The following is a 26645-nucleotide window of genomic DNA, read 5'->3' as shown; positions in this document are numbered from 1 at the left end:
GGAATAGAAAGGCACATCAGGCCTACAGAAGGTGCTCCCCTTTTCAGACAGCAAATCTTGTGCAAGTAATGTAAAGTAATGTGGAATCTGTCTCCTGTGAGTTTTAAGGAAGGCTTCAATCAACTTGAGTTCTTTATATTTTTAAACCATAGGTTAATGGAAGGCGGGTTTGTTTAGTTCCAACACATTGGGATGTAAAGGCGGGCAGCATTTTATAAATGTACAAATATGTACTTTATGTGTGTATACCAAAGATATTAGGGAATGGGGGTTTAGGAGCACTGCTGGGCTATCATAAAGATCTGCATCCCTTGCTTTCTTAATTATACTGCCTACTTTGCCCCAGAACCGCTGTAACACCACACATTCGTAGAAGATCTGAAAAATTGTGGTGGCCTGATATTTTGTCTTAGCTGCCATTATAGCCTTAATGAGGGTTAAAGGAGATAATGTATGTCACCAAGTACCTCTAGTAGGTCACTAATTATGTAGAAAGTCACATTATCTGTGTGTAGATTAACATTATATTTGATCAGGCTTGGCCACTTTGAATCTTCTGCACTGAAGTGCAGACTAGTGTTCAAAACTCCCAAGTCAATGCAACTTATGTAGTCAAAGACCTCACTGGAAAGGTGTTAAAAGCACCCAAGGGCTGTCATCTTCATCCTTGCTGTATAACGTACTTTAACCCGGAATAGGCATGAAGTCAGAATCAAGTCGGACACCTATAGCCCATATGTGTACAGGCACTAACATGGCACTTATTTAACCACTTAAGCCCCGGAAGATTTTACCCCCATTCCGACAATTGCGCGGTCGTGCGACGCTGTACCTAAACTAATTTGATGTACTTTTTTCCCACAAACAGAGCTTTCTTTTGGTGGTATTTGATCACCTGTGCGATTTTTACTTTTTGCGCTATAAACAAAAAAAGAGCGTCAATTTTGCAAAAATAACAATATTTTTCACATTTTTTTATATGAAATTCCCCCAAAACAAATGTAAAAATCTAGATTTTTTAACATTTTTGGCCAATTTGTTTTCTGCTACATATGTTTGGTAAAAAAAATTGCAAAAAGCGTATTTTGATTGGTTTGCGCAAATGTTATCGCGTTTACTAACAAAGGGAAAGATTTTTGTCATTTTTGTTGGGTTTTTTTTTCAACGCGTAATGTCGGCGATCTGCGATTTTTTGCGGTACTGCGACATTGCGGCGGACAGATCAAACCCTTGACTGACATTTTTGACACTTTTGGGGTTACCAGTGACATTACTGCAGTAATCAGTGCTATACATATGCACTGTTACTGTAAAATTACACTGGCAGTGAAGGGGTTAACTTTTTGAGAGGGAGGGGCTATGTGTGTCCCTAGGGGCATGATTCTAACTGTGATTGGCTGTGGCTTGATGTGTAGGAACAATGATCAACGGTCCTACATAGTAGAACCGTATGAGCACTGTTTCTACACAGGGGAGAATGACAGGCGGCTTGTTTACATTAGCCGCATGCCTTTCTCCCGCTGTACCGACATCGGGTCCGCCGGTCGGTCACACGTGCGGGGGGGTCCGTGACTGCGCGGGAGCGGGAGCACGCCTCCAGGGGCGCGCGCTCGCTCCCTAGACCCTCACAGGCTAGCGACGTAGACCTACGTCGCTCTGCCTGTGAGGGGCTGACCGCCGCAGTAAATAGTCGTGCGGCGGTCGGCAAGCGGTTAAGTATAGTTCTTATATGCAACCTGAAAATGTGCCTACTGTACGTAGCCAACTGTGGGGTGTTCATTCACTACCTCAATTCTGCAACCTCTGTGGGGTTTAACAAGCGAGTAAACCAGGAGAATGCATGAAAAAATAAATTCCTGTTGAATAATGTCTGTGACCAACACCAAGCACTCCCTACTTTCATGCGTACTTGTTTAGGTGTGTCCCTTCACTGCCCATATATCTTGGGGCAACATTAGTCGCCACACTTAACAATGTCTGCAGCCCTGGCCATTCATGTCGGTGTAAGAAAAAAGTTTGGCACAGCTGTGACAGGGGGCTTTAGAAAATGAATACTAATTCCAGGTGCCAAAACATCCTGAAAATCTGTCAAAAAAGTGAATTGAGAAGCTTTATTTTAGTGTTTATTGTGTCCATGCAAATACTGTTATTACAGTATCGGGGGGAAAAGAAATGCATTATCATCAAGGGGAAAATTTGAAGCAACACATTTTCTAACTTTTCTGATCGATGTTACCCCCAAATGCAGATAGGCATGTAACTGACCCCAAAGACAGTCATTTTGGCCAAGTCTACCATGTTGGACGACCGTCAACGTATTCCTATGGGCAGTTTAAAATAGAACTATAGGGAATTTTTTTTTTTTTTTTTGTCATTTTGGATAGAGTAAGGGAGGGTTATAACCCCTGTAAGGTTTATTTTTCGCCATCTGTGTCCCATTGCGGAGGTTTCCCTTCACTTCCTGTCCCATAGCCAAACAGGAAGTTAGAGGACATTCCTGCAAATTAAGGGAATTCCTGGGGGACCCCCAGGCCATCAGAACTAGTGTCCCCATTGGAAGATGTCCCCTCTACTTTTCTGGGGACAGCCCAAAATTTGGGATTTACTTTCACTTTCAGTGATAATGGTAAACAGGACAATTAGAAAGGGTGAATCTCCCTACCGGGGGCACAAACAGCAATCAAAACTTGACATGGGGTCTAAGTGCCGGTTCACACTAGGTCGCTCCGACTTTGGAGGCGACCTGTGAAGTCCCGTGCACCGCGACTTCGGTGTGACTTGCACAGACTTCATATAATGAATGTCTATGCAAGTCGCTCCGAGGTCGCCCCGAAGTAGTACAGGACCCTTTTTCTAAGTCGGAGCGCATGGACCGCGACGGACCGCGACTTGTCAGGCTCACAAGTCGCCTGACAAGTCGCGGTAGTGTGAATGGACACTTAATCCTCTCCACTCTATCCAAAACTAAAAAAAAAAAAAAACAAGTTTTGCCTATAGTTATACTTTACCACCATACAGATTCATAGATTCAAGAAAAAAGCACTAAAAATGTTTCAGTAACAGTCATTATGAATAAGTACAGGCATGGTTGTTATAATGAGGTGGAGTTAAACGTCGGTGCTCACAAGTTCAACCAGACAGTCAACATGAACTGAAATAACAAGTTTTCTGTATAATTGGTCAAGGGACACGCTTTGCATACAGCTCTAAAACTGTCAGCTAAACACACCCTACAACCAGAGATCCCAGCTTGTACTGCTGTGGACCCTGCCCATTCACCCAGAAGATCTCCCACTTTTATAGCTGACTGGTCCTAAACTTGTGCATGGGCTAAATAGGTGTAAGCCAGTAGCATAAATCATTATATGATTTTCAAGCAGCCATTCGTGTCATTTATATTACTAGGCTGCATTCTGTTGTCCGCTGCACCCAAGCACAATGCAACAAAGTTTTTCCTTCTGGTTATAAAATGTTAAAAATTATTGCAAAAGATAAAAAATGTGGGAAGACCCCACTCAAACAAAGCTGTATAACTGTAGCTAACTGTCATCAAAGGCACAAGACTAGTTTTTGGGCCCCCATCTAAACACTGGCCAAGTTAAAAAAAAAACTATTTGCAGTACTTTGTATCAATTTCTAGCTTGATTGAACCAAGTCCAGGTCTATATGCACCAGTGGTGTATTTTGGTTTTGTGCTGCCCTAGGCAAGACTAAAATTGGGCGACCCCCCTCCTATGTAACTTTGCCCCATTCCTTTTTTAACAGATGTCACTCCCTCCAAAATTAAAGGACTACAAGTCCCAGCATGAACCCGTGAGATCTTACGAGAGGGGGAGGGGAGAGGGGTGGATGAGGGAGAGAGAGAGGGGGTGAGGTAGGGAGGCAGGGAGAGAGAGAGGGGGGATGAAAGAGAGAGGGGGTGAGAGAGAGGGGGAATTAGAGATAGAGGGGGGATGAGAGAGAGAGAGAGAGGGAGATAGAGAGGGATGTGAGAGAGAGGGGGGGATGAAAGAGAGAGGGGGTGAGAGAGAGGGGGGAGAGAGTGGGGGAATGAGAGAGAAAGCGAGAGGGGGGATGAGAGAGAGAGCGAGAGGGGGGATGAGAGTGAGAGAGAGTGAGAGGGGGAATAGAGAGAGAGAGGGAGGAGGAGAGAGGGGGATGAGAGAGAGAAGAGAGAGAGGGAGGGGGGATGAGAGAGAGAGAGATAGAGAGGGATGTGAGAGAGAGGGGGGATGAAAGAGAGAGGGGGTGAGAGAGAGGGGGAGAGAGTGGGGGAATGAGAGAGAAAGCGAGAGGGGGATGAGAGTGAGAGAGAGTGAGAGGGGGAATAGAGAGAGGGAGAGGGAGGAGGAGAGAGGGGGATGAGAGAGAGAAGAGAGAGAGGGAGGAGGGATGAGAGAGAGAGGGGGATAAGAGAGAGAGGGGGGATAGGAGAGGGGATTAGAGAGGGGGATGAGAGAGAGAGAGAGGGATGAGAGAGAGAGGGGGATGAGAGAGAAAGAGAGAGGTGAGAGAGAGGGAGAGAGAGAGGAGGGGTGAGAGAGAGGGAGGGGGGAGAGAGAGGGGGTGGGTGAGAGGGGGTGAGTGAGAGAGAGAGGGGGGGTGAGAGAGGTGGCTCTAGCAACCAGTGGCCAATAGAGTCTCAGGTGGAGGGAGGGCAGATTTTTTGCTGCCCCCCTGCAAAGTGCCGCCCTAGGCCTGGGCCTTGTTGGCCTAGGCCAAAATACAGCACTGATATGCACCCCTCTGTTCCGCATCTAGCTTACTGTAAATGGGTCCCTCAGTCACTGAGGGCCCTTGTCTTGTATAGCTGCAATTGATTTGTCTACCCCTGCTCTAAACTGATCAATATACAGGTGCATTTCATAAAATCAGGAATATCATCAAAAAGTGAATTTAATTCAGTAATTCAATTCAAAAAGCGAATGAAACTCATATATGTTTTTATATAGATGCGTTACACACAGAGTGATATATTTCAAGAATTTTTTTTTTTAATTTTGATGATTATGGCTTTCATTAGAATATTACACAAGACTAATAAAAAAAAAAGGATTTCTAATACAGAAATGTTGACTTACTGAAAAGTATGTCCATGTACAGAATAGTATGCTCTTAATACTTGGTTGGGGGCTCTTTTTGCATGAATTACTGCATCAATGCGGCGTGGGATGGAGGCGATCAGCCTGTGGCACTGCTAAGTTGTTATGGAAGCCCAGGTTGCTTTGATAGTGGCCTTCAGCTCATCTGCATTGTTGGGTCTGGTGTCTCTCATCTTCCTCTTGACAATACCTCACAGATTCTCTTTGGGGTTTAGGTCAGGAACCTTTTCTTAAGTCAGTGTGACTTCAGTAGTGATAATTAGGACAGCTCTCATTGATTAACATGGGATTTCACATGTCATGCGACAAGTCGGATCCCATGTCGTGTCAGTGTGAACCGAGCCTAACTCAAATAGAGGTGTACCCCATCATTTTAAGAAGGTGGGGGGGGTCTCCTCTTACCGTCTCTGATTAACTGCGTTCTCCTTATACTCTCTATGGTTTATTGTCCATTCACTTGAAATAAACTACAAGTTATTCTGTGATCATTTCAATCAGGGGTCTCCAAACTTTCTAAACAATGGGCCAGTTTATTGTACTCCAGACTTTAGGGGGGCCAGACTATGGCCATTAGGAGTACACAATGTCCCAACTTTGGTATTAGGGGAATTATTAGTGCCCCATTGTTGGTGTCAGTGGGAGAAATAGTGCACCATCGTTGGTGTCAGTGGGAGGAATAGTGCACCATCATTGGTGTCAGTGGGAGGAATAGGGCCCCATCGTTGGTGTCAGTGGGAGGAATAGGGCCCCATCGTTGGTGTCAGTGGGAAGAATAGTGCCCCATCATTGGGGTCAGTGGGAGGGATGGTGCCCCATCATTGGTGTCAGTGAAAGGGATAGTGCCCCCATGTTGGTGTTAGTAGGAGGCTGATGTCAATATCAGTGGGAGGGATAGTGCCCCATTGTCAGTGTCAGTGGGAGGGATAGTGCCCCAAGGACAAAAGCAAGCAAAGAGCCGCAGTTTGGAGACCACTGAACTAGAATATTTAAATGTACTAGTTATGCTTTTCATAATCCATTGTAGTGTGTGGAATTTACCATCATCGTCACCTCTGTCTTCTGTATGTAGAAAGGTCTTGCATCCTCGACTCTCTGTTTAGCCATACATTATACAATTTTCTTGTACGATTTTTCTTTAGATTTACCAAAACCATATAATATGAGGTAAACCTGAATTAAATTTTTAGTAAATTCAGTAAATTTTTATGCAATCAGGCAGGCCCTTGTACATAGTTGAAGGTAAACCTAAAGGAAACAAAATAAGAAAATTGTATAATGTATGGCCAGCTGTGTGTGAATATGCTGTATTGGTCACAGTAGGCACTATTGTTTTGTTTGCTTTTTTTTCTTTTTTGTTTCTCACCCCGACTGCTTGTCACCACTTTGTAATTTTCTTTCACAATATTTTTATTGAATAAAGACAAACTCATTAAGTAGTAAACAAGCGCCAAAGCTAGTGGCTAACAACAATTTGGAGAAGGTTACATCCATATTACAGACAATTAGGCCTCATGCATAGTGTAACTTGTAGCTTCAAACAAACATTTTGTAATTTTCTACATGCAGTCACTGTTTTATATCTTTTTTTGCTAAAATTAAATAAAAATAATTCTCAAAAAAAAAACCTACCACTCTGAGAATGATTATATTTGTTTTTTTTTATTTTCAGGGACAACAAGTAAATGATTGCTACAGATTTTGGCTACTGCTGACGGCAACATGGCAAGTGAGAACTTTTGCGAAGCTCTCCACAAACTGAAGGATATCCATGAAAAGGATGTGCAAGGTAAGGTGCTACTTCTTCCTGATCAAATTATCCACTTCCTTTTGCAGTGAAATATTGGAACTGCCATTGCTGGCTAGTTTTATGAAGGTGATCTGGGGCTGCCCTACTAACCATTCCCATACTGCTTTGGGAATCCCCAAAATTTATATATGGTACACTTTATTACCAAAAGTATTGGGACGCCTGCCTTTACACACACATGGCCTTTAATGGCATCCCAGTCTTAGTCTGTAGGGTTCAATATTGAGTTGGCCCACCCTTTGCATCTATAACAGCTTCAACTCTACTGGGAAGGCTGTCCACAAGGTTTAGGAGCGTGTCTATGGGAATGTTTGACCATTCTTCCAGTAACGCATTTGTGAGGTCAGGCACTGATGTTGGACGAGTAGGACTGGCCTGCAGTCTCCACTCTAATTCATCCCAAAGGTGTTCTATTGGGTTAAGGTCAGGCCAGTCAAGTTCCTTCACCCCAAACTCGCTCATCCATGTCTTTATGGACCTTGCTTTGTGCACTGGTGCGCAGTCATGTTGGAACAGGAAGGCGCCATCCCCAAACTGTTCCCACAAAGTTGGGAGCATGAAATTGTCCAAAATGTCTTGATATGTTGACGCCTTAAGAGTTCTCTTCACTGGAACTAAGGAGTCAAGCCTAAACCCTGACAAAACAACCCCACACCATAATTCCCCCTTCACCAAATGATTTTGACCAGTGCAAATCCTATTAACTTTTATTGGCACGCTCGTGACATAGACACAGCCACTGTGTCCGTATATGACATCCAGGTGAGTGCGGGTCCCAGAATACACCCTACACTCACCCACATGTCATATTAGGACACAGCAGCTGTGTCCATGCAGCCACATTTCCCAAAAGAAAAGCTTGGGGTGCCGGCATGGGAATGCACGCAACCCTTGTACACCCCCGTTCCAGGAAAACACAGACCTGCATGGGGCCTGCAGTAAAGCGCCCCATGCAAATGGACCTTTAGCTCGATTCACATCTATGCATGGTGCTTTTGAGCATTTCAGCAGTGCTTTTTGCTGTGCTTTCTGCATTTTCGGACATGCGTTTTTGACACATTTTTGATTCTTTTTTCTTTTTATTTGGCCAATATTCTGGCACTACATACTTTTCTGCTGCTTCTCCATTGAAGCCTACTTAAATAAAAAGAGCAAAAAAGCATTGTTTTGTGTTTAAAGAAGTCCCGGACACTTTTCAGAAATGCAGAGGCACAAAAATGCATTGATGTGAACGTGTTGCATATGAACCCATGTTAAAAATAACATCCTGCGTTTCTGCAAAAAGCAAAAGCATGAAAAAACACATTTGTGTGAAACAAGCCTTAGACCAACAGAACTTTGCAACACAGCATTGCCTGACCAACACCTTGTGCTAGCTCTTGCTCTCCCTTTCTAAGTGCTGCTGTGCAGGGGATTAAATACCTTTGTCTATGAGGTTTTGCACATCTTAGAGCTGACTTTTTTCCCCACAAAAGTCAATGGGAAAGTAAAAGCATGAAGCAGATAGATGCCACTAGGAAGGTCAAATGCAGGTTAGAAGGAGGTCAATTGCAGGTCATTTGAATGATCTCAAAAGCATCTCAAACTGTTAATGCAAGCAGAATATACCTGAAATCAAGCTGCATTTGACAAAAGCCCTTAATATTTAGATTTTTTTTTTTTGTGAACACATAACAGTAATATAAAATGAAGGTGCATGATAGTGACAATCAAATAGGAAGTACTAAAACACACTAGCAGCGCTAAAATTCATAAATGATAAATGAAGTGCAGCCACCGACATCAACAGAAGGGACACGTGCCAGCCGAGAATTGATCCGATTGAGACTGATCGAGGGCCGTTTGTCCTGGGAAATTCCTGTGGATATCGTTTTCTGAGCCTGAGATAGGCTGGCATTACAAGTCCTTGTATGACCAGATTTCTGGTGAGTGTCTCTCATTAGGGGGAGCACGTTGGTGCGGTGGAGGGTCCAGTGCAATATATCCATTCACGGTTTCTGGGCACATTGCATGATTATATGAACATATGGACATTATCCCAGTGGACTGCACTTCATTTATCATTTATGAATTTTAGCGCTGCTAGTGTGTTTTAGTACTTCCTATTTGATTGTCACTATCATGCACCTTCATTTTATGTGGTTAGATTTATAGCAGCAGCTTTTAGATATATCATTTGTTTTAGCTTTTTAGCATTTTATATATCACTCTATATACATATAGGTACTTGGTAATAGCGCCGGTTGAGTAAGTATTTTTAGTCCCCACTTGTGTCCGTTTCACTTGCTCCTTTTGGATACATAACAGTAATAATTGGTGTTTAAAAGTCATATAAAAAGATGACTTTAAAGTTATACAGAGTGAAGCAACAGGCTAATTTTGCTCACCTTTTTATTTTATTAATCAGATAATTTTTATTGAAAAAAAAACTTTTTCACATACAATACAAAACCAAAACCAAACTTACAAGACAAAAACAGACGAGGAAGTCTCCAAGTCCCAAAAGGCCTAGTTAGAGTGGCATAGACTATAGTCATTGCTCACCTTTTTATTCCATTCTTTTCCACACTGCTCTATTCAACCTCTCCATGTATGAAGAAGCATGTGACTCATTTTCTTTCCTCTCACATGACAGTGCTAGCACACGGTGATTGACTGCTCAAATGCTCATTGTTGTCAGATGGGGGTGGGGAGAGGGTCTTTCGCCCTATGTAAGTCACACTGGGCAAAGCACAGCTGAACACTGCAATGAGAATTCAAATGATTTGCACACTGGGTATACAATCCTAAACTGGCAGCTAAGGCCCCTTTCACACTAGCGAACTGATCAGGTGCACCTGAAAAACTGACAGGACCCTCTAGTCTTTTCTATGGAGCAGCTGGGGTCAACATACATGTGTCCATTGACACCAGCCAACGACCAAACTGGTGGATCGAATCAGATTGCAGTTGGGTGTGAATGGACCGGTGGTCCGTGTACATGTGGCCGCCCATAGAGAAGGTTGTATCTGTGTCGGATTGGACACAGACCAGCCATCCACCTGCTCAGTGGGGATTAGCAGACAAGTTCCCTGCTGAGCAGGTGGACTCCAATGGAACCCGCTCTGGGCCTAACATAGAATAATAGGCTGCATGGCAAATATAAAAAAAACTGTCAGATATCTTATTATCTGTATAAAAAATTAGAAGCTCTACATATGTAATGGAAATAAAGTGTCAATTTGGGATTGTTGGTCCTTTATTCTTTGTCGTGTACTGAGGGACAGGACAAGGCACGCTTTGAAAGAATCGTGAGAAAAATGCCCTGGGAAAGAGCACGTGAATTGGGCTGTGTTGGTTAAACTAGTAGATCTGGTGGTAAGACTGCATTGTTCTGTGTCTCGTTCAGACAGGCCGCAAGACAACGGCTCTTGAACAGACTTGTCCTACTCCTCAGTCAGTCGCTGTTTATGATTCTGTCATATCAAGGCAAGAACAACCGACTGGCCAAATCATAGTAGGGAAAGTTTTAGGTGCCGCAATGATTGTTGGCCTTGGTGAAAGGTGGGCATTTTCCTAAAGAACATTGCTTATTGTGCACTCATCTTTTATTATATAAAACTATAAAAACAGAGAATTGTAAAGGGTTGAATTGTAAACAATGAAACAGTTAGGGCCTGGGTCCACAGGGATTGTTTGCTGTAGAATTAGCTTCTCTCCTCATACAAGTCTATGGGAATGCAAAAGCAACGGAAGTATTTAAAATGCGGGTCAGCAGCATCTACAGTGAATTCACAAAAAAAGGGAGTAATCAGTCGTAAATATGAATTACTGCAATTTAAATTGAAACAAATAGACACTCACTAATGTGCAGCCACACCAGTATTTCTTATACTCATCCACCAGCAGACCCTGCCAGCACCCTTTTTTTTCATCCATTGAAACCCCCCTGTGTACATCCCCCTTAATATTATTATTATTATTTTTTTTTTATAGGATTTATATAGCGCCGGCAGTTTACGCATCACTTTACAACATAAGGGCACACAGTACAATTACAATACAATATAATACAGTAGGATACAGTAGGAATCAGAGAACCCAGCCCGTTAGAGCTTACAACCCTTTTTTTTATCAGCATCTCCTTAACAGCTTATATCCTTAACAGCACACTTATTCCATCAGCAGCCCCCCCCTCAAAGTAAATCACATTTATGTTGTTCATCCATCAGAATCTCCCCACAATGTACAGCCGTCTCATAGTCATCAATCAGTGGCCCCTACATGTGTATCTATCACTATTCCTCTATATGCAGCCATCCCCCCAAACTTCCAAAAAGTTCTTTAAAAATCTTAAACTGGCCATACACATCCATTTTACAACCAGTCCCTGATGAACCTGCCATGCTGTTAGAATACAATAGCTGGTAGCAGGAGATCTTTTCCTTGTAGTTATCCAGCTGCCAGTGGGAGTCAGTTCTAGGAAGCTTGCAGAAGAAAAACCCTGTGGCATGAAACCTACTTTTTCCCTCCTCATAAGGTGCCCAATCATATCACATCTTTCGACTCTTTCCTTAACCAGTGGGGTCCTGTCCTTAAAATACTCCCAAACTGCGGGCTCAATAAATGATGCAGAATCTGCTATTAAATTTGTCTCAAGATAGACACCTAAATTTCTTGGATCTCGGCATCCAATAAAGCATGCTATCCTCCCCAATATTGCTGCCTGGAACCCAACTTATTTCTCAGTGGTCTCCTGCCAGCCTGAAGAAAAGGCACAGTTCCAGTTTCAAAATGGTGAATGTCCTGCAGCCCAACTCCTGCTTACACGTGGCCTGCCTGTGTGTGTGGCCAGTCTTACTTACAAAAAAAGCTAACCACCAGTGTCACATGGGTTGGATGACTTAGGCCAGGTGCACTCACACACAATCCCACAACCAACAGGTATGATTTACTAAAGGCAAATCCACTGTGCACTAGAAGTGCACTTAGAAGTGCAGTCGCTATAGATCTGAGGGGAAGATCTGAAATGAGGGGAAGCTATGCTGATTTCTATCATCCAATTTTGTGCATGCAAAATTGCTGTTTTTTTATTTTACTTGCATGTCCCCCTCAGATCTACACCAACTGCACTTCCAAGTACAAGTACTTTTAGTGCGTGGTGGATTTTCCTTTAGTAAATAAACCCCATTGGGTATCATCAGTATTCTTGTCTTTTGTCAGGGCTGACCATCGGTTCAGAGGGTTAATCTATGCAACTAACGTTAAATACAGGGGCAAATATTATTCATAAGTAAGTTTGTACATGTAGCGCACCCCCTAAGGACCCACAAGTAGAATGGGTTCCCCCACCCTGCACAGCCAGGGACACTGAATTTTCACAGTCTCCCAGAGTCAGAAAACAGTCCAGCACTTTGTTTTATTTGAGGGATTGGATGGGGAATAGGGGTATTTTAAGATGCCCACATGACTTTGGACAACTTCTCCTATGTGCAGTCTATATATACTTCTCACTTCCTCTAGCACACTTGCTTGCAGAAAAACTCAGCTGCAACACTTTAATAGATCTGACCAGACACTAAGCCAGATCAAAAGCAAAAGCCCTTTATAGGCAGGGACCCCGGGCCCCTTGGTTGTGTAGCAAAGTTCAGTGTCGAGCTTACATCCCAGCGCCACTTCTTCAGGCACTGCCAGCCGCCTGGCTGCAGCTGCCCCTCTCACTAGCCCTCCTGGCTACTTCTCCACAGCCCTCCCTGACTAACGCCACAGTCCTCTTAGACTGCTCACTCACCAGCCTACCCCACTGACTCCTCTGGAGATTCCTGGATGTGCTGACCTGTCCTTTCTGTCTTCTCCCTGCTACTGTGCCTCCAGGAAGGATTTCCTCCGTGTGTTGTAGAGAGTCTCTTCAGCACCCGAGCCCCAGGCCCGAGGTCACCCCCCCCCCCCCACCCTCAGACTAGGGGGCACCCTCAAGGGCCACCAACAGCCTCCTCAGCACTCCTTCTCCATCTTCCACCCAATTGCCCCTGCTGGCATGACCCATGAGCTTTTTTGAGGTGCCTGCTCCCTGCCAGCCCATTTTGTTGGGGGTTGGCTGAGGCCCTCATCAATACTCCAAGCAGCTCCCTTTAGACTCCACCCTCTACTTCTGGAAGCTTCTTCAAGGTTCCAGAGAGAAGAGGGAGTTACCAGAGATGTTGCTTGCTGCATCATTCAGCCTCCCTGAGTCACTCAGCTCTCACCCAGATTCAACCCAGGCTTGGCTTTTCGAACTCTACAACTAGCCTATTCTAGCACACTAGAGGGTGCTACATACAGTTATAATAATTTGAGAGTTATTACTTAAATTCCTGCATTAGATTCTCTGATCTTCCCATTTTCATAAGAAAACAGAACAATCCTTTATAGTGCATGGTAAAGTGACAGTAGTACCCAGAGGAGTGTAATTGATTTGAGATCTGAACAGAACTTGCAGCCAGCTGTCTAGGGTCTATAGCTGACTTTGAACAAAGTGCCAGGTATTTTTTGCTTGCAGTCTGAACAATGCATGTTATCTCAAATATTGCAGTGTATGGCAGCAGCCAAAATGATTGTGCTTTTCTTTCCTTGGATGCCTGGTTAAAGAATTCAGCTATTCATCCATGAAAGGTATTACAGTAACCCTGACCTGACCTAAAACATTCAAAAGGAACAAAGCACACTAAAGTGCGGCTACCTTATGCTGCCTATAAATACCTGTTCTAGTCTTCAGATCGATCCCAGTGCACCTATAGAGCCCCCTGGATCCTAGGATTAGCATGCGTGCGGGGCAAAGACTTCTCTATGAGAAAAAAAACCCTCCACCTTTTGGATCATGCTACACTGTCAGTGGTAATGGGTGCACAAGGAGGAAAGCGACAAAAGCAGAACATATATCTCCCAAAAAACCAACACAGTTTGAGAGGCTCAAAGGGTCCCCCTTAACCAGGGCTTGATACTGTTGAACAAAGTATGTACTGGACTCATAAAATTGGAGGGATCCTGGAAAAACTACTGATCCTACTTTTAAATCCCCAAAATGGTTTGGATTTTTATTATATAAGATATAAAATTTTACGCTCCACTTTTGGTGCTTTGCTCCTTGGATAACCTATTTCTACTCAAGCAAAGAGCTGACCTTCAGCCAACACTCCTGTGAGAGCTACCTAAAGACGGCCATAGACGGTTCCATTCTTCTCCAGTTCAGCAGGAACTGGCTGAGACTCAAAACATGTATGGGCAGGTGGAATGTACCCAAGTTGATTGATCAACTTGGGTACAACCAGCCTGCCGGATTTTACATGCGATTACTGCTAGCGGCTGATATAGCTGGTAGCAATATTCACTGTGTTCTCATGATGCCACTGTGTTCTCCACCAGCCAGGAGAACACAATGGCTCCATGGGAGGGATTCTCCCATCAACATTGTCTGTGTTGATGGGGGAATCAAGTGATTTTCTTTCCTGCAACCTGTGGTCTTCATCTATGGCCGCCCGAAGGATAATTCCCTCTACATTGCTTAAGACCTAACTGAGAACACCTGCTTTAGGTGATCCAGCATCCCACAACTTTCTCCTATACCCTGGCAATGGTGTCATAGAATCACAGCAGCTGAAACTATCCTTAGTGGAGATCACCCTGTCACTCGTCAGAAAAAAAGAGAATGGATGTAATGGCAACTAGCTAGTTTGGGCAGCAGCAAAGCCACGCCAAACCATAGGTTGTCACCAGCTATAGAATCACTAGAGTGACAAGTCTGTAATTCCACCCCCTTTCATTCAGCCGTCGCATGGCGGAGCCTTTACCACCTGCTAAGGTTCTAGTCTTTGACGTATGAATGGCAAAAGGTGGGTTAATCTTAACTAGGACTGCAGCTGAGACCCCATATTCGAACTAGCTTTAAATACAAGGGGGCTCAACAGCAATTTAGGAATCAGAAGGCTGACATAGGGCAGCTCAAGGTACCTGTACTTTAACACTGTTTTTATCTTAGAAATCTTTTAGGCAAGGTCAGATTAATTTTCAAAACCTATTTTACATAAGGTAGCTTGTGACTTGCATGTAGTGACCTTTTTAATTGCCCCTAGTAAAATAAGGTTGTGAGTATATGACCAGCTGATGGTATATGGAATTTACCTGGCATTTTGGACCTTCCTCAATGTCACCTTTTCTTATAACACAAACACAGTTTAAGTTGAAGTGCAAATACCTGTTAGAGTTGTGCAAAAAGACAGAAACTTGCAAGACGGGTTTGTCACATGGTCTTGAATTGTTACCGCATTGAATATTTTATACTTAATGAGCCTGAGCAGACGTTTAACAATGCATTTGGCACAGAGCTAAACACATTGCAATATTCCAAGCTGTTTTCATTCAATACAACAACACTGAGCTTCAGATTGGGAAAGAGCTTAATAAGCCATTATGATTCACACACTAGGAGGCAGGCCGCTTTTCCAGTTAGTTTCAAGGAAAAATGTAACATAAAACACAATTTTTAAGGCAAAATATATATATATATATATATATATTTTTTTTTTTTTTTATCGGTGTGTGTACATTTGTACTAGTTTCACCAATAAAATGGTCAGACTTCCGCTTATACATTTACCTGTTATCTCTGGTCAATGTTTCTCTTGCCTTTCTCATGTCCTGTGCTTCCATCCTGTACTCTCTTTAAATAAAGTGTATTTGGGAAAGCAGGAAAGTTGGTGCTGGAAAATTCCTATTGGTATAGAAATTTGTGGTGGTATTTGAAAAGAGTGTTTAAATTCTCAGAGTGCAGCCTTTCCACACCAAAGAATTTCCACCGTTTCCTTTGCTTGTGCCTGAATGGATCTGAAATCAAAGTGCCACACCAGGAATTAATTATCCAGGTTCTGTATATATTTATTCCAATATAAATTAGAATAAAGGATGGAGGCAATGTGTTACAGGGGCCTCAAAAGCCCCCTTCATTAGAGCTTAAAGTGGTATTCTTGTCAAACCCTAACTAAGGCCGGCCATACACGGTTGATTTAGCAGGCACCGGCCAAAATTCCAACCATTAATGGACAGGCTGAATGTACCAAGTTGATCGATCGAGCTTGCCGGATTGTCTTGCGATTGCTATAGTTGCTAGCAAAAATCACTGTCTTCTCCTGGTGGGCATTGCTTCCACTGCCCGCCCCCCGACCCCCGCAGTGAGAAGATAATGGCCTGGCAGGAGGGACTGTGAGCACTGTTTGTGTTGATGGGGGAATCGTGCGAATTACTTTTCTGCAACCCATGCCCAGATAGCATGCAATTGTTCTGCAAGTTTGAAAATGACTTGCTAAGCTATTGTTAGTCCTTCCAGGCTTCACAAGTTTGTTGCACAATTGCAGAAAGTCTGCAGTACATGACTCCAGATCAACTTTCTTTGCAAACATTCTGCACATCTGCTGCAAGTTCTGGTTCAGTTATGCTGTGCAATAGTCATTCCCACCACAGGGGTCGCTGTGCCTGAATTTTCATGCTGTAGACTTTAAGAGCTCTTGCTGTAGACTCACCACTGCAACTTTGCTCTTGCTTGAGACTTGCCACGCAAATTTGCTACAAATTGGAAAAGAGTCAACTAGAACTTGAACACATTAGGAATTTATTGCTGTGGCCATGACAAATTCTTAAAAATTTACCGCCAGTTCTCCATTTCCCAGCCGGAAGTAAACAGGGATATAGCTGAGGTCCATACCCAAATATGGGCAATGCCAATATTTGGGAAATTACTTGTCACTGAGTGGGTGAACCCTGATGGGGAACTGAAAGACTAGTTCCCCATCAGATCTGCTTCACTTTAGAGTGACAGTGCACATCAGCATGCAGATTCGAAAGCCACTATTGGACTGAATAGTGGCTATGGATCAACCCACTGTCATACTCTGTCAGTCAAAAGTGGAATGGACCTGATGAGGAACTAGTCTCTCAGTTCCCCATCAGGCTCTGCCCACACCTAGTATAAAGCTCTTCGGTAATGCACCTGTCAGTATGATGGACACAGAGGCCCGGAAGAGAAGGAACAAGTGAGTGCACAGGGAAAATGAGTGCAGACAATGGAAAAATTGATGTTGTGACAGGTACATGAATTGGGCACTAGTAACAACACTTTTGGTGCTACTCTGCCCCAATGGAATTCTAAAGAATGTATATACCGTGTTTCCCCGAAAATAAGCCCAGGTCTTATATTAATTTTGGCACCAAAAGACACAGTAGGGCTTATTTTCGGGGTAGGTCTTATAATGTTCTGTCCCTCTCTGCCCTCCCTGCCTGCCAGAAATCCCGTGTAAACCTAGTTTAGTGTATATAAAATCCTAGGATGCACTTTATTAGTGTTTTATATACTGTCCAGTGAGTGTTTTTGTAATACAATTGTGTGAAATACCTTCATTATGGTACATCGCTGCTCTGTGCTCAGCTAATCTCCTGCTCTCTCCTGTCTTTCTCCTCTCATACGGTAGCTGTCAGAGGGGGATCTCAGCCCCTCCCCTCTGCAGTGTACACAGAAGAGCCGGTGTTCCGTGGTAGGTTAGATTAGAATAGGTTTAGCTGATCTGCTGCTCTGCTGTCCTCTTTTCCCTGGCTGTCAGCTGGGGGTTACGGAAGCGCCGATGTACCGAAGGTATTTCCCAAAATTCTTATCGAACACCCGGCGCTTCTGTGTACAGTGCAGAGGGGAGGGGCTGAGATCCCCCTCTGACATCTACGGTATGAGAGGAGAAAGACAGCAGGGAATCAGCTGAGAGCAGAGCGACAATGTAAGGAAGGTATTTCACAGTATTATATTACAAAAACACACTGGACATTATTTAAAACGCTAATAAAGTGCATCCTAGGATCTTTCATACACTAAACTAGGGCTTATTTTCGGGGTAGGGCTTATATTGCAGCCCGCCCCAATAATCGAGATAGGGCTTATTTTCGGGGTAGGGCTTACTTTCGGGAAAACACGGTATTCTGCTGCAGGAAAAGTAGGCTTTAAAACCCAGCCGTCGTGTAAATGCCTCCATGGTAGTCTGAGGTTGTGTTGTGTTGTTGGATTGAATGCTTCTAGGACCAAACTATCTCTGACAGGTCTCAGTCACAGCTTCTGATCAGGGGCTGGCTGGATTAGCTCCCGATCATGTGACTGACGTGAGAGCCAAAGACAGCGGTGGCCAGGGAGGAAAGGCATGAGCGAGTGCACTGGGAAAGGAGTGCAGACAGTGGTAAATGAATGTACCTGCTGAGAGAGGTACATAAATTGGGCACAAGCACCAACAATTTTGGTGCTGCACCCAGATAAAATTCTAAACGTTGTATATATGCTGCTGCAGTCAAAGTGGGTTTTAAAACCCAGCTGCCGTACATACGCTTTCATGGTAGTCTGAGGTTGTGTGCTCACTGTGCGCTTCCAGCACACTGACCAAACTGTCTATGTGCGGTCTAAGTCATGGCTTCTGATCAGGGACTGGTGGGATGGGCTCCCAATCATGTGACCAATGCGAGAGCCAATGATACCTGGTCACCTGATTGGGAAGCCGCTCCACTTCCTCGCATTAAAAGGCCGCTGGCAGCTGTCCGTAATGGGTGAAGAAACCCAGAATCTTAAAACGTTTAAACTTGTGGTCAGTGGTTGAATTGCAGAGGAATAAGTGATAGGATAAAACAAAAAATGAGCACGTCAAGTGATGGCTGCAAATCTGGGAAGATTTTAGTTTTTTTGCCATCCTGACAGGTACCGCAAAATCTGCCTTTAAGTTTACGAGTCTTTTAAAACGATGATAGAAAATCTTTTAACTGTCTCCAAAGCTCCCACTTATTAGTATGACATCACTTTCAGTTATTTTAACCACAAACACTGTTTGAAAGCTGCAATCTCTTTCTTGCTTGCAGCAATTGTGCTGTTAGAATAATTATTAACCACTCCTTTGATAAACATGTAAAAGGATATGAAATAAGCCTCCACCTTTACCTGTTCTCCTGCAATGGAGGCATTTGGATATGTACCTCCTGAACCAGAACATGTGACCTGCTTAAAGGAAAGCCCTAGCTTTACAGCTATATTCATGTACCCATTCTGATAACTTCTAACATCAGATCGTTTTTCAGAATGTTGGATGCATAGGCATGGATAAACGTATTGGGTGTGCCTGCACATTTATAGACTGTGCATATATTTATGGCTTAGTCTTATGTCAGGGGAATTAAAGTGATCAGTTGAGAAAGTTCTAACTCATCTGACAGATTCCCCATGGTTCGTTGGGGTATCTGAAAATTAACATAGGCTGGCCATGAACCCTTCCTCATCTGTATGTTACCTGACCCAGGTGCATGGGTGAAATATAAAATTAAAATCTTTTCTCCGGTGATAGCCAAGAATACCTTAAAGCCCTTTTCTTAGTTGGTCCCTGAATTCAATATCCCTTCCTTATATCTATTCCATTCTTTGCAGCTTTCCCATGCCTTCAGAAGCCAGTTTCTGTTCTCCAAATAGTACTATCATCCTTTGAACAGGTACTCCAAACAGGTATAGGTGCTCCAAGAAGCCCACCTCTTATCTTTACACCCATCTGATTACAATATAGCTGTATTACACTCCTTCTAGACTTCATAAAATGAGTCAGTCTCATTCTCCGGAGTGCTGAAGATGTGGACAAGCCCGGGAGATTTTCCCATATTTTCTGGACATGTCCAGTAATCACCAGGTACTGGGCAGAGATGCTCAACATCATTAATTCTGTAATACCAACTCCTTTACCTGTGACCATCGAAGTCTGTCTTCTTGGGTCGGTAGGAAGCCTCAATTCCAGAATGGCGGATAGAACGTTAGCCAATCCCTTGCTATTCTTCCACTATATAAAGACACCTACAGTATGCCAACAGGGGTTGCCCAACTAAATGTGAACGGGTTTGGTCAAAATGGTTGGAAGAACCTTACACTGCTTAGTTATTCTGGTTATCTTCAATGCTCATGTTTATGGAATTATTTCAGGGTTTGCCTCTGAAGGGGTCATCCCTAAAGCTATATCATCTCTTAATGCGCGATAGAATTTTATATGTGGTTTCAAAGGTTCCTTAAAGAGGAAGTAAACTCCTGTGCAAAATTTGTACTTATAGGTAAGCCAATAATAAGGCTTACCTATAGGCACTGTAAATATCTGCTAAACGTACACTGTTTAGGATATATTTACATTAAATACAGCCCATGATGTCATTGGTGCATACGCTGCTCTGAAGGATTGGGTACCTGTCACACAGGAGTCCGAGGACCCCGAAGAAAGGAAGGAAGACTGGGTGAAGATGGACGCTGCTTCCAGCGGTTACATCGCATCGCTGGAGGGCTTCGTTTTTAGGTAAGTTTCACATAATGTACTAGTATGCGATGCATACTAGCACATTATGACTTTACCTTGCAGGTCCTAAAGAAAAAAAAAACAACCAGCCGGTTTACAACCGCTTTAAAAGGCTATACTGCATACTGCAGCATTACTGTTTTTTATGCCACCAAGGTTGTTACACCATGATTATGCCATATTGTCTGCTTTACTCCCCTGCGTGGGTGACATTTTGTATACTCCAATTTTGTTTGTTTGGTTCTTTTTGTTGTTTTTTATGTCTTTTTATATGTAATTGCATTAAAATGCTGAATAAACAGATCTTTCAAAAAAACCTAGACTGGCCATACTATGTGCAATTTTTATTTAGATTTACCAAAACCATATAATATGAGGTCAAAGCTAAAACTTTAAATTTGTATGCAATCAGGCGGGCCTTTGCACTACATAGTTGAAGGTAAATCTAAAGGAAATTAAATAGGAAAATTGTATAATGTATGACCAGTTTAAGTGTGAATAGGCATGCAATCATCTCTTAATGTGACTGTAATGTCGGAATAAAGTAATAAAAGTCTGTCCTTGATGGGTACTTGCAAGATAATCTTAACTTGCAAAACTTCTCTAGTATAATACATCCTAGAGCAATACCCCTTCAGTACCAGCAGCACAAAGCAGAACCGTGACTGAAGCATGCATTATGTTTTATAAAGCCTTTGGTTTGTACATTCACAGATAAGCTGCAAATCTTGTACATCAGTTTTTAGCACCAGGAGCCCAGCACTTGGAGTTGATGGATGAGTTAATGGACATTCTGTGTTTTGTTACAGGAATGCAGGCAAAGCTTACAGAGCTGACGATGGAGAGATGCAGGTGAGTGCAAAACAAGGTGACAGATGGTCATTCTAATAATAAATAACAATACTGCTTTCTGCTACATGTACTTACAGCCTATTTACCTGCTTTTACTTTCACAAAATTGTACTTTTCAAACTCTAATTACATCATTTAAAACATTCAATTTGAGAGTCATTGGTGAATGACAGCACTAAGTATGGTATAAATCTCATCTACTTATAGAGCAGCAGTGGTCCCAGGCTATAATATTAATAATTGCAAAACAGAGGGGTCACAGCCCAACCTCTTGATTTTGCTATTCATTCTAATGACTAATGCGGAATGATTAGTTACTTCTATCTACAGCATTATTTAAAGTAATAGCTCATGTTGTGTCTCCTAAAGCGAGTTTCTGGTTGCCTCTTAACAAGCTCTTGACATTACATTTGCCTCCTCCTCAACATGCACACATAAAGCATAGTACCAACCTGTTCATCAATAGAGTCCAAGAGCCAGCTAGGGGCCAGGAGGTGTGCTAAGATACTGGCCACCTACTATGCTTAAAGGGTACCACAAGAATAAAGTAGGTAGGTAGGGATAGCTTTGAGAATTGGAACAGAGCATACAAAAGAACAGGGCGCACCAGCCTATAGCTCCTAACTGTCCCTGATTTTGAGGGACTGTCCCAGATTTAGAACAAAGTCCAAAAGAAATTTGCGATGCCTAGCACCTTTCTCCTGAGCTCAGAAACAAGGCTCCCAGACCACTCCTATCACGGGACTCATACTTGGCATCACCAATGGCCTGGCCTTACTGCCCTCTAAGACCGGGTGGTCAACAAAGTACTGCAAACAAAAAAACAAAGAAAGGGCGTATCGGCCTAGCGCATTATCCTCCGTAAGGCTTTTATTAATCCAAAGTAAAAATGGCTACTCACAAACAGGTGATGTAAACCAGCAGGCTCTGAGGAAGAGGCAAAGCCTCGAAACGCCTCAGCCGTCATTCTGTCAAAGTCTGTGGACTCTGTAACCATGGACTCCGACATTTGAATCTGATATGCTGGTTTACATCACCTGTTTGTGAGTAGCCATTTTTACTTTGTATTATTAAAAGCCTTACTGAGGATAATGCGCTAGGCCCGGTGCGCCATTTCTTTGTTTTTTTGTTTTAGAACAAAGTCTCTCTTTCTTCTTTCCTCCTCATTTGTCCCTCATTTTGGTCTGATCTATATAGTTGCATGTAAATGCACTTTTCTATCTTTCAAAAAGTGTTTTACCGGAGCTTAATCTTTAATCCAATTTATAAATTGCTGCATTTTTAAATTTCAAAAGCCAGTATAAAGAAATAGTAGTGGTAGTAAAGGACTTTTGGGTTTAACTGATCTTTTTTTTGTATAATTGTCCATTAGGGGGCGTGGCAGGGGGTTGTACCCTATAGCTACATACTTTTGCTAATAGGTGGCCTTCATTCTCATCTCAAAAAGTTGGAAGGTATGCCAGCCTAGTGCATAATCTCTACACATCGTTTATTAAGAAAGAGGAAATAGGTGATTATACTCACAAACCAAAAAAAGGAACATGCTCATCAAAGCTCTGATGAAGAGGGCACCCCCCTTGAAACACATTAGCATTTGCAGACTTGTTTGGCAACTTTCCACGTTTCTTCCATTCCTGTGTTTGATCATTTGTGATAAACAAGTTCCTTTTTTTGGTTTGTGAGTATAATCACCTATTTCCTTCTTAATTAATGGTGTGTAAAGACAATGCACTAGGCTAGTGGACCCTCTCTTTGTTCTTTTGTACGTAGTGATTTTGGACTACCCCAGTCTAAGCAGGGCAGCAAGGCATAAGGGACACTGGAGCCACTGGACATGGGAAGTAGATCTGGAATAGTGAGAGTTCATCTAAAACTAGAGCGCCACTCTAGCAGAGCAGCCTGGCAGCCATGCTGGAGGTGAGAGCTTGCAAGTGCAGATGAACGTTTTTAAAAGTAAACACCACAGTTTAAAGGCGCCCCTTACCTGAACAGGCACTTTTTTGTTAAAGGTGAACTAACCCTTTAAACCAGTGTTTCTCAAACATTTTTAAGTCAAGGCACCCTTTAAAATTGTGGACATTCTTGAGGCACCCCATCCTAAAATGTAAAAACTATTCTAATAGCTTTACATAATGCAGCAACATCCACACATGTGGGACACCCAACGTTAGAGTTGTAAGTTGGTACTGAGTAGTATTCCATTGTTTCTCTTCAGTTTTTCTCCATCACCCAGCTAATGTGACCCTAAAACTGATGGTGAAAGGCAGAGGAGGGTCAGACATGCATGCTATGCAAGAAACTGACATCTTCCTTATCAACTGATGATGTCATTGGTCGTTAGCTGATCGGCAGCTAGAAGGTCATAATGGTGCACAATGGAAACCTGTGGCTTTGTGTTACTAAAAGCCAGGCTTCATCCACCCACCGCCTTGTATACAATTTTGGGGTATTTTATAGCCATTTTGCTGAGGCACCCCGGAAGAATCCTCAAGGCACCCCAGGGTGCCTGGACACCTTGATTGAAAAAGGCTGCTTAAAACTGAATCAGAAGACATAACCCTCAGAGCTATAGTCAGCTGTGTCATTGGTCTTCTGCAACTTGCTGTCCTCTAGCTAAATTCATCTGGCTGATAATACATTTTCCTAGATCAGGTAGTGAGAAGCAGCGGCCTCACCAAGAAGCATTTTGAAAGGACTGCTTAATCTGTCTACAGAAGATTATGTAAAATTCAAAGATATTTGTGGTAAAATTACCCACGCTTGGTGAAAAAATCTATATATAAACCAATGTGAATAGATCCTATTACTGGCTGCTGTTCTAATAAGATTGTTGTTGTAGATGTTGTTCAGTCGTTTAGTCTTGATCTCATGAACCATAGTGCGCTAGGCTTTTCTGTCCTCCATTGCCTCCCGGAGCTTGCTTAAGTTCAGTGTTTTGATGATGCTATCTATGATGCTATCTATCCATCTTGTTTTCTGTCATCCTCTTCTGTCTTTTCCTTCCATGTTTCCCAGCATCAGGGTCTTTTCCATTGAGTCCTCTCTTCGCATTCGGTGGCCAAAGTATTCAAGTTTTACCTTCATGATCTGTCCTTCCAGTGAATATTCAGAGGAATTTCCTTCATGATTGACTGGTTTGATCTTCTTGCCGTCCAAGGGACTTTTCAAGAGTCTTCTCCAACACCATAGCTCAAAAGCATCAATTCTTTGGCTTTCAGCCTGGTCCAACTTTCATAGCCATAGGTTACTACTGGATATACCATAGCTTTGAATATAAGGCACTTTGTCGGTAGGGTGATGTCTCTTTTTTATAATGTTGTCTAGGTTTGCCATTGCTTTCCTCCCAAGAAGCAAGTATCTTTTAATTTCATGGCTACAGTCACCGTCTGCCTTAATCTTGGAGCCTAGGAAGATAAAAATCTGTCACTGTTTCCATTTCTTCTCCTTCTATTTGTCAAGGAGTGATGGTACCAGTTGCCATGATCTTAGTTTTCTTAAGATTCAATTTCAGGCCAGCTTTTGCGCTCTCCTCTATCACCTTCATTAAGAGACTTTAGTTCTTCTTCACTTTCTGCCATTATTGTGGTATCGTCTACACATCTCAGGTTGTTGATCTTTCTCCCTACGAACTTAATTGCGGCTTGTGATTCATCGATCCTGGCATTTTGCATGATATACTCTGCATATAGATTAAATAAGTTGGGTGACAATATACATCCTTGCCGCACTCCTTTCTAAATTTTAAACCAGTCATTTGCTCCATGTCCTGTTCTAACTGTTGCTTCTTGACTTGCATACAGTTTTTTCAGAAGACTGGTGAGGTTCTAATAAGGTACTATACCTTTAAATTGCATGTATAAGTATTTTTAAAAGCGCTGCCTAGTTTCAGATGCAAATCCCCACTTACGGTATATGTTCATAATAACACATACAGTACATATTAAAAAAAAATTCCAATAGACTGTGGAAAAATGAGTGTGAAACAATGTGATTACATTAAAAACAAATGAATACGAAGTAATTAACATGTGATTTTTATAAATAAACACGTGACAACATTTGTTGATCAATCGTGCAATCATGCCGTTTTTTCAAATCGCTTTTCCTTAAATAAAGTACAAATCGTACTCCCCTTCTGTGTCCCCACTCACCGACTAGTGTGGACTGCTATATTATAGGAGTCATCAATGCTTATTAGTATTCTGGACATAAAAGGGATTAGCTCTTGGGGCAAAAAGCTAACTACAGCACTTGCTGAATAAGGTTAATGATATCAAATATATACCCCCAATGATTATATTAGTGTAGTGTAGACTGTATGAATAATACATAGCACATAATTAAATAAATAATTCAATCATAATGGCAAACAATGGTAAATAAATACTAAAACGTGACTGGTCATATATAGAGAGTCCAATAGGTATAAAGTGACTTTAGTGCTCAGAATAATCAAAAAGTCCTTAGTGACTGTATGGTTCAAAGTTTTCAAAGGTGCAAGTGCTCAAGCATGAGTGTCCATATAATTCTATGACATCAATCAGTTTCGCCGTGATTTGTGGGTAGATGAAACCACTTACCAGAACCAGTGGGTCCTATGTGCTTTACAGCACTAGGACCTTTCGCGCTTTAGTGCCCCCTGGGCTGGGGTGGGTTCCCCCTTTTTTCCTCTGGGCTGGTCTGGATTGGTAACTGGCTCCTCCTCACACCATGGTATTTGGCCTATTATAAAAGGAAAAAGAGGCTCCAGATAGTGCAGTATCAGCAAATAAGTTTATTACCCAATAGTAATGGGTTAAATAGTAAAGGATTGCAAAAATAAAACAAGCAGTGGTGGTCAGTGGTTGGCTGGTGCGGGCTGCAGAGTGGCGAGCGGTGCTTCCGGTTTGCGTTCCAACTGACTGACGTAATGCCGCTATGCGTTCCAAACTGACGCGTTTCGTCACTTCCTGTGACGTCCTCAGAGTATTCTGGACATGCTGGAACTTGTGGTCCTCCTCTTTGGCGATGATCCACGTTAGTAAGCCATGGCGTTGTATTTTTCCTCATAGACAAACATAAGAGAAGGTAGCAAGAGAGATCCAAAACAGATATTAAACTTTTAAGACAAGAGCATACACCATATAGACAACATGAACATCAAAATCCCAGGAATTACAGCTCACCTTATAGATCAGATGAAACATACTCATGGCAGCAAAGACACTACATGGGGAGATTTTCATGGGAAGGGGATACATGAACATATAAGTGGGGATTTGCATCTGAAACCATTTCCGCGCTTTAAAAATACCTTTACATAAAATTTCAAGATAGAATGGTGTGGAATTATTTGTCCGCCATGCATTTTTCTGCTGTAGAAGTGGTAGCAGTGGTTCACAATATACTATACAAGATAGGAAAACGCACATGGATGCCAGTGTGAGCGGAAAAAAAATAGTTGACGGCCTAATGTCTGATCAACATTTCATACCACTAATAACCATTCCTCTTGCATTGAGAATAATATCTGTCGACACTTTTACTTGTATGGTT

At 42.6% G+C, this 26645-nt stretch overlaps 1 protein-coding gene across 1 annotated transcript in view; it reads left to right on the top strand.

Moving 5' to 3' along the window:
- RBBP8NL (RBBP8 N-terminal like) overlaps positions 1 to 26645 on the top strand; it is a 96009-nt gene that overhangs the window by 31927 nt on the left and 37437 nt on the right. The window contains exons 2-3 of the mRNA XM_082271621.1: positions 6772 to 6888; positions 21068 to 21110. Coding sequence (XP_082127747.1) covers positions 6822 to 6888; positions 21068 to 21110 — 110 coding nt within the window. The 5' untranslated portion in view covers positions 6772 to 6821. The remainder of the gene's footprint in view (positions 1 to 6771; positions 6889 to 21067; positions 21111 to 26645) is intronic.

Source organism: Pelophylax lessonae, assembly GCF_965119305.1.
Source record: "Pelophylax lessonae genome assembly, chromosome: 11".
Classification (NCBI taxonomy): Eukaryota; Metazoa; Chordata; class Amphibia; order Anura; family Ranidae; genus Pelophylax; species Pelophylax lessonae.
The sequence above is the reverse complement of the archived record's forward strand: the minus strand, read 5'-3'. Positions and strand labels throughout refer to the sequence as shown.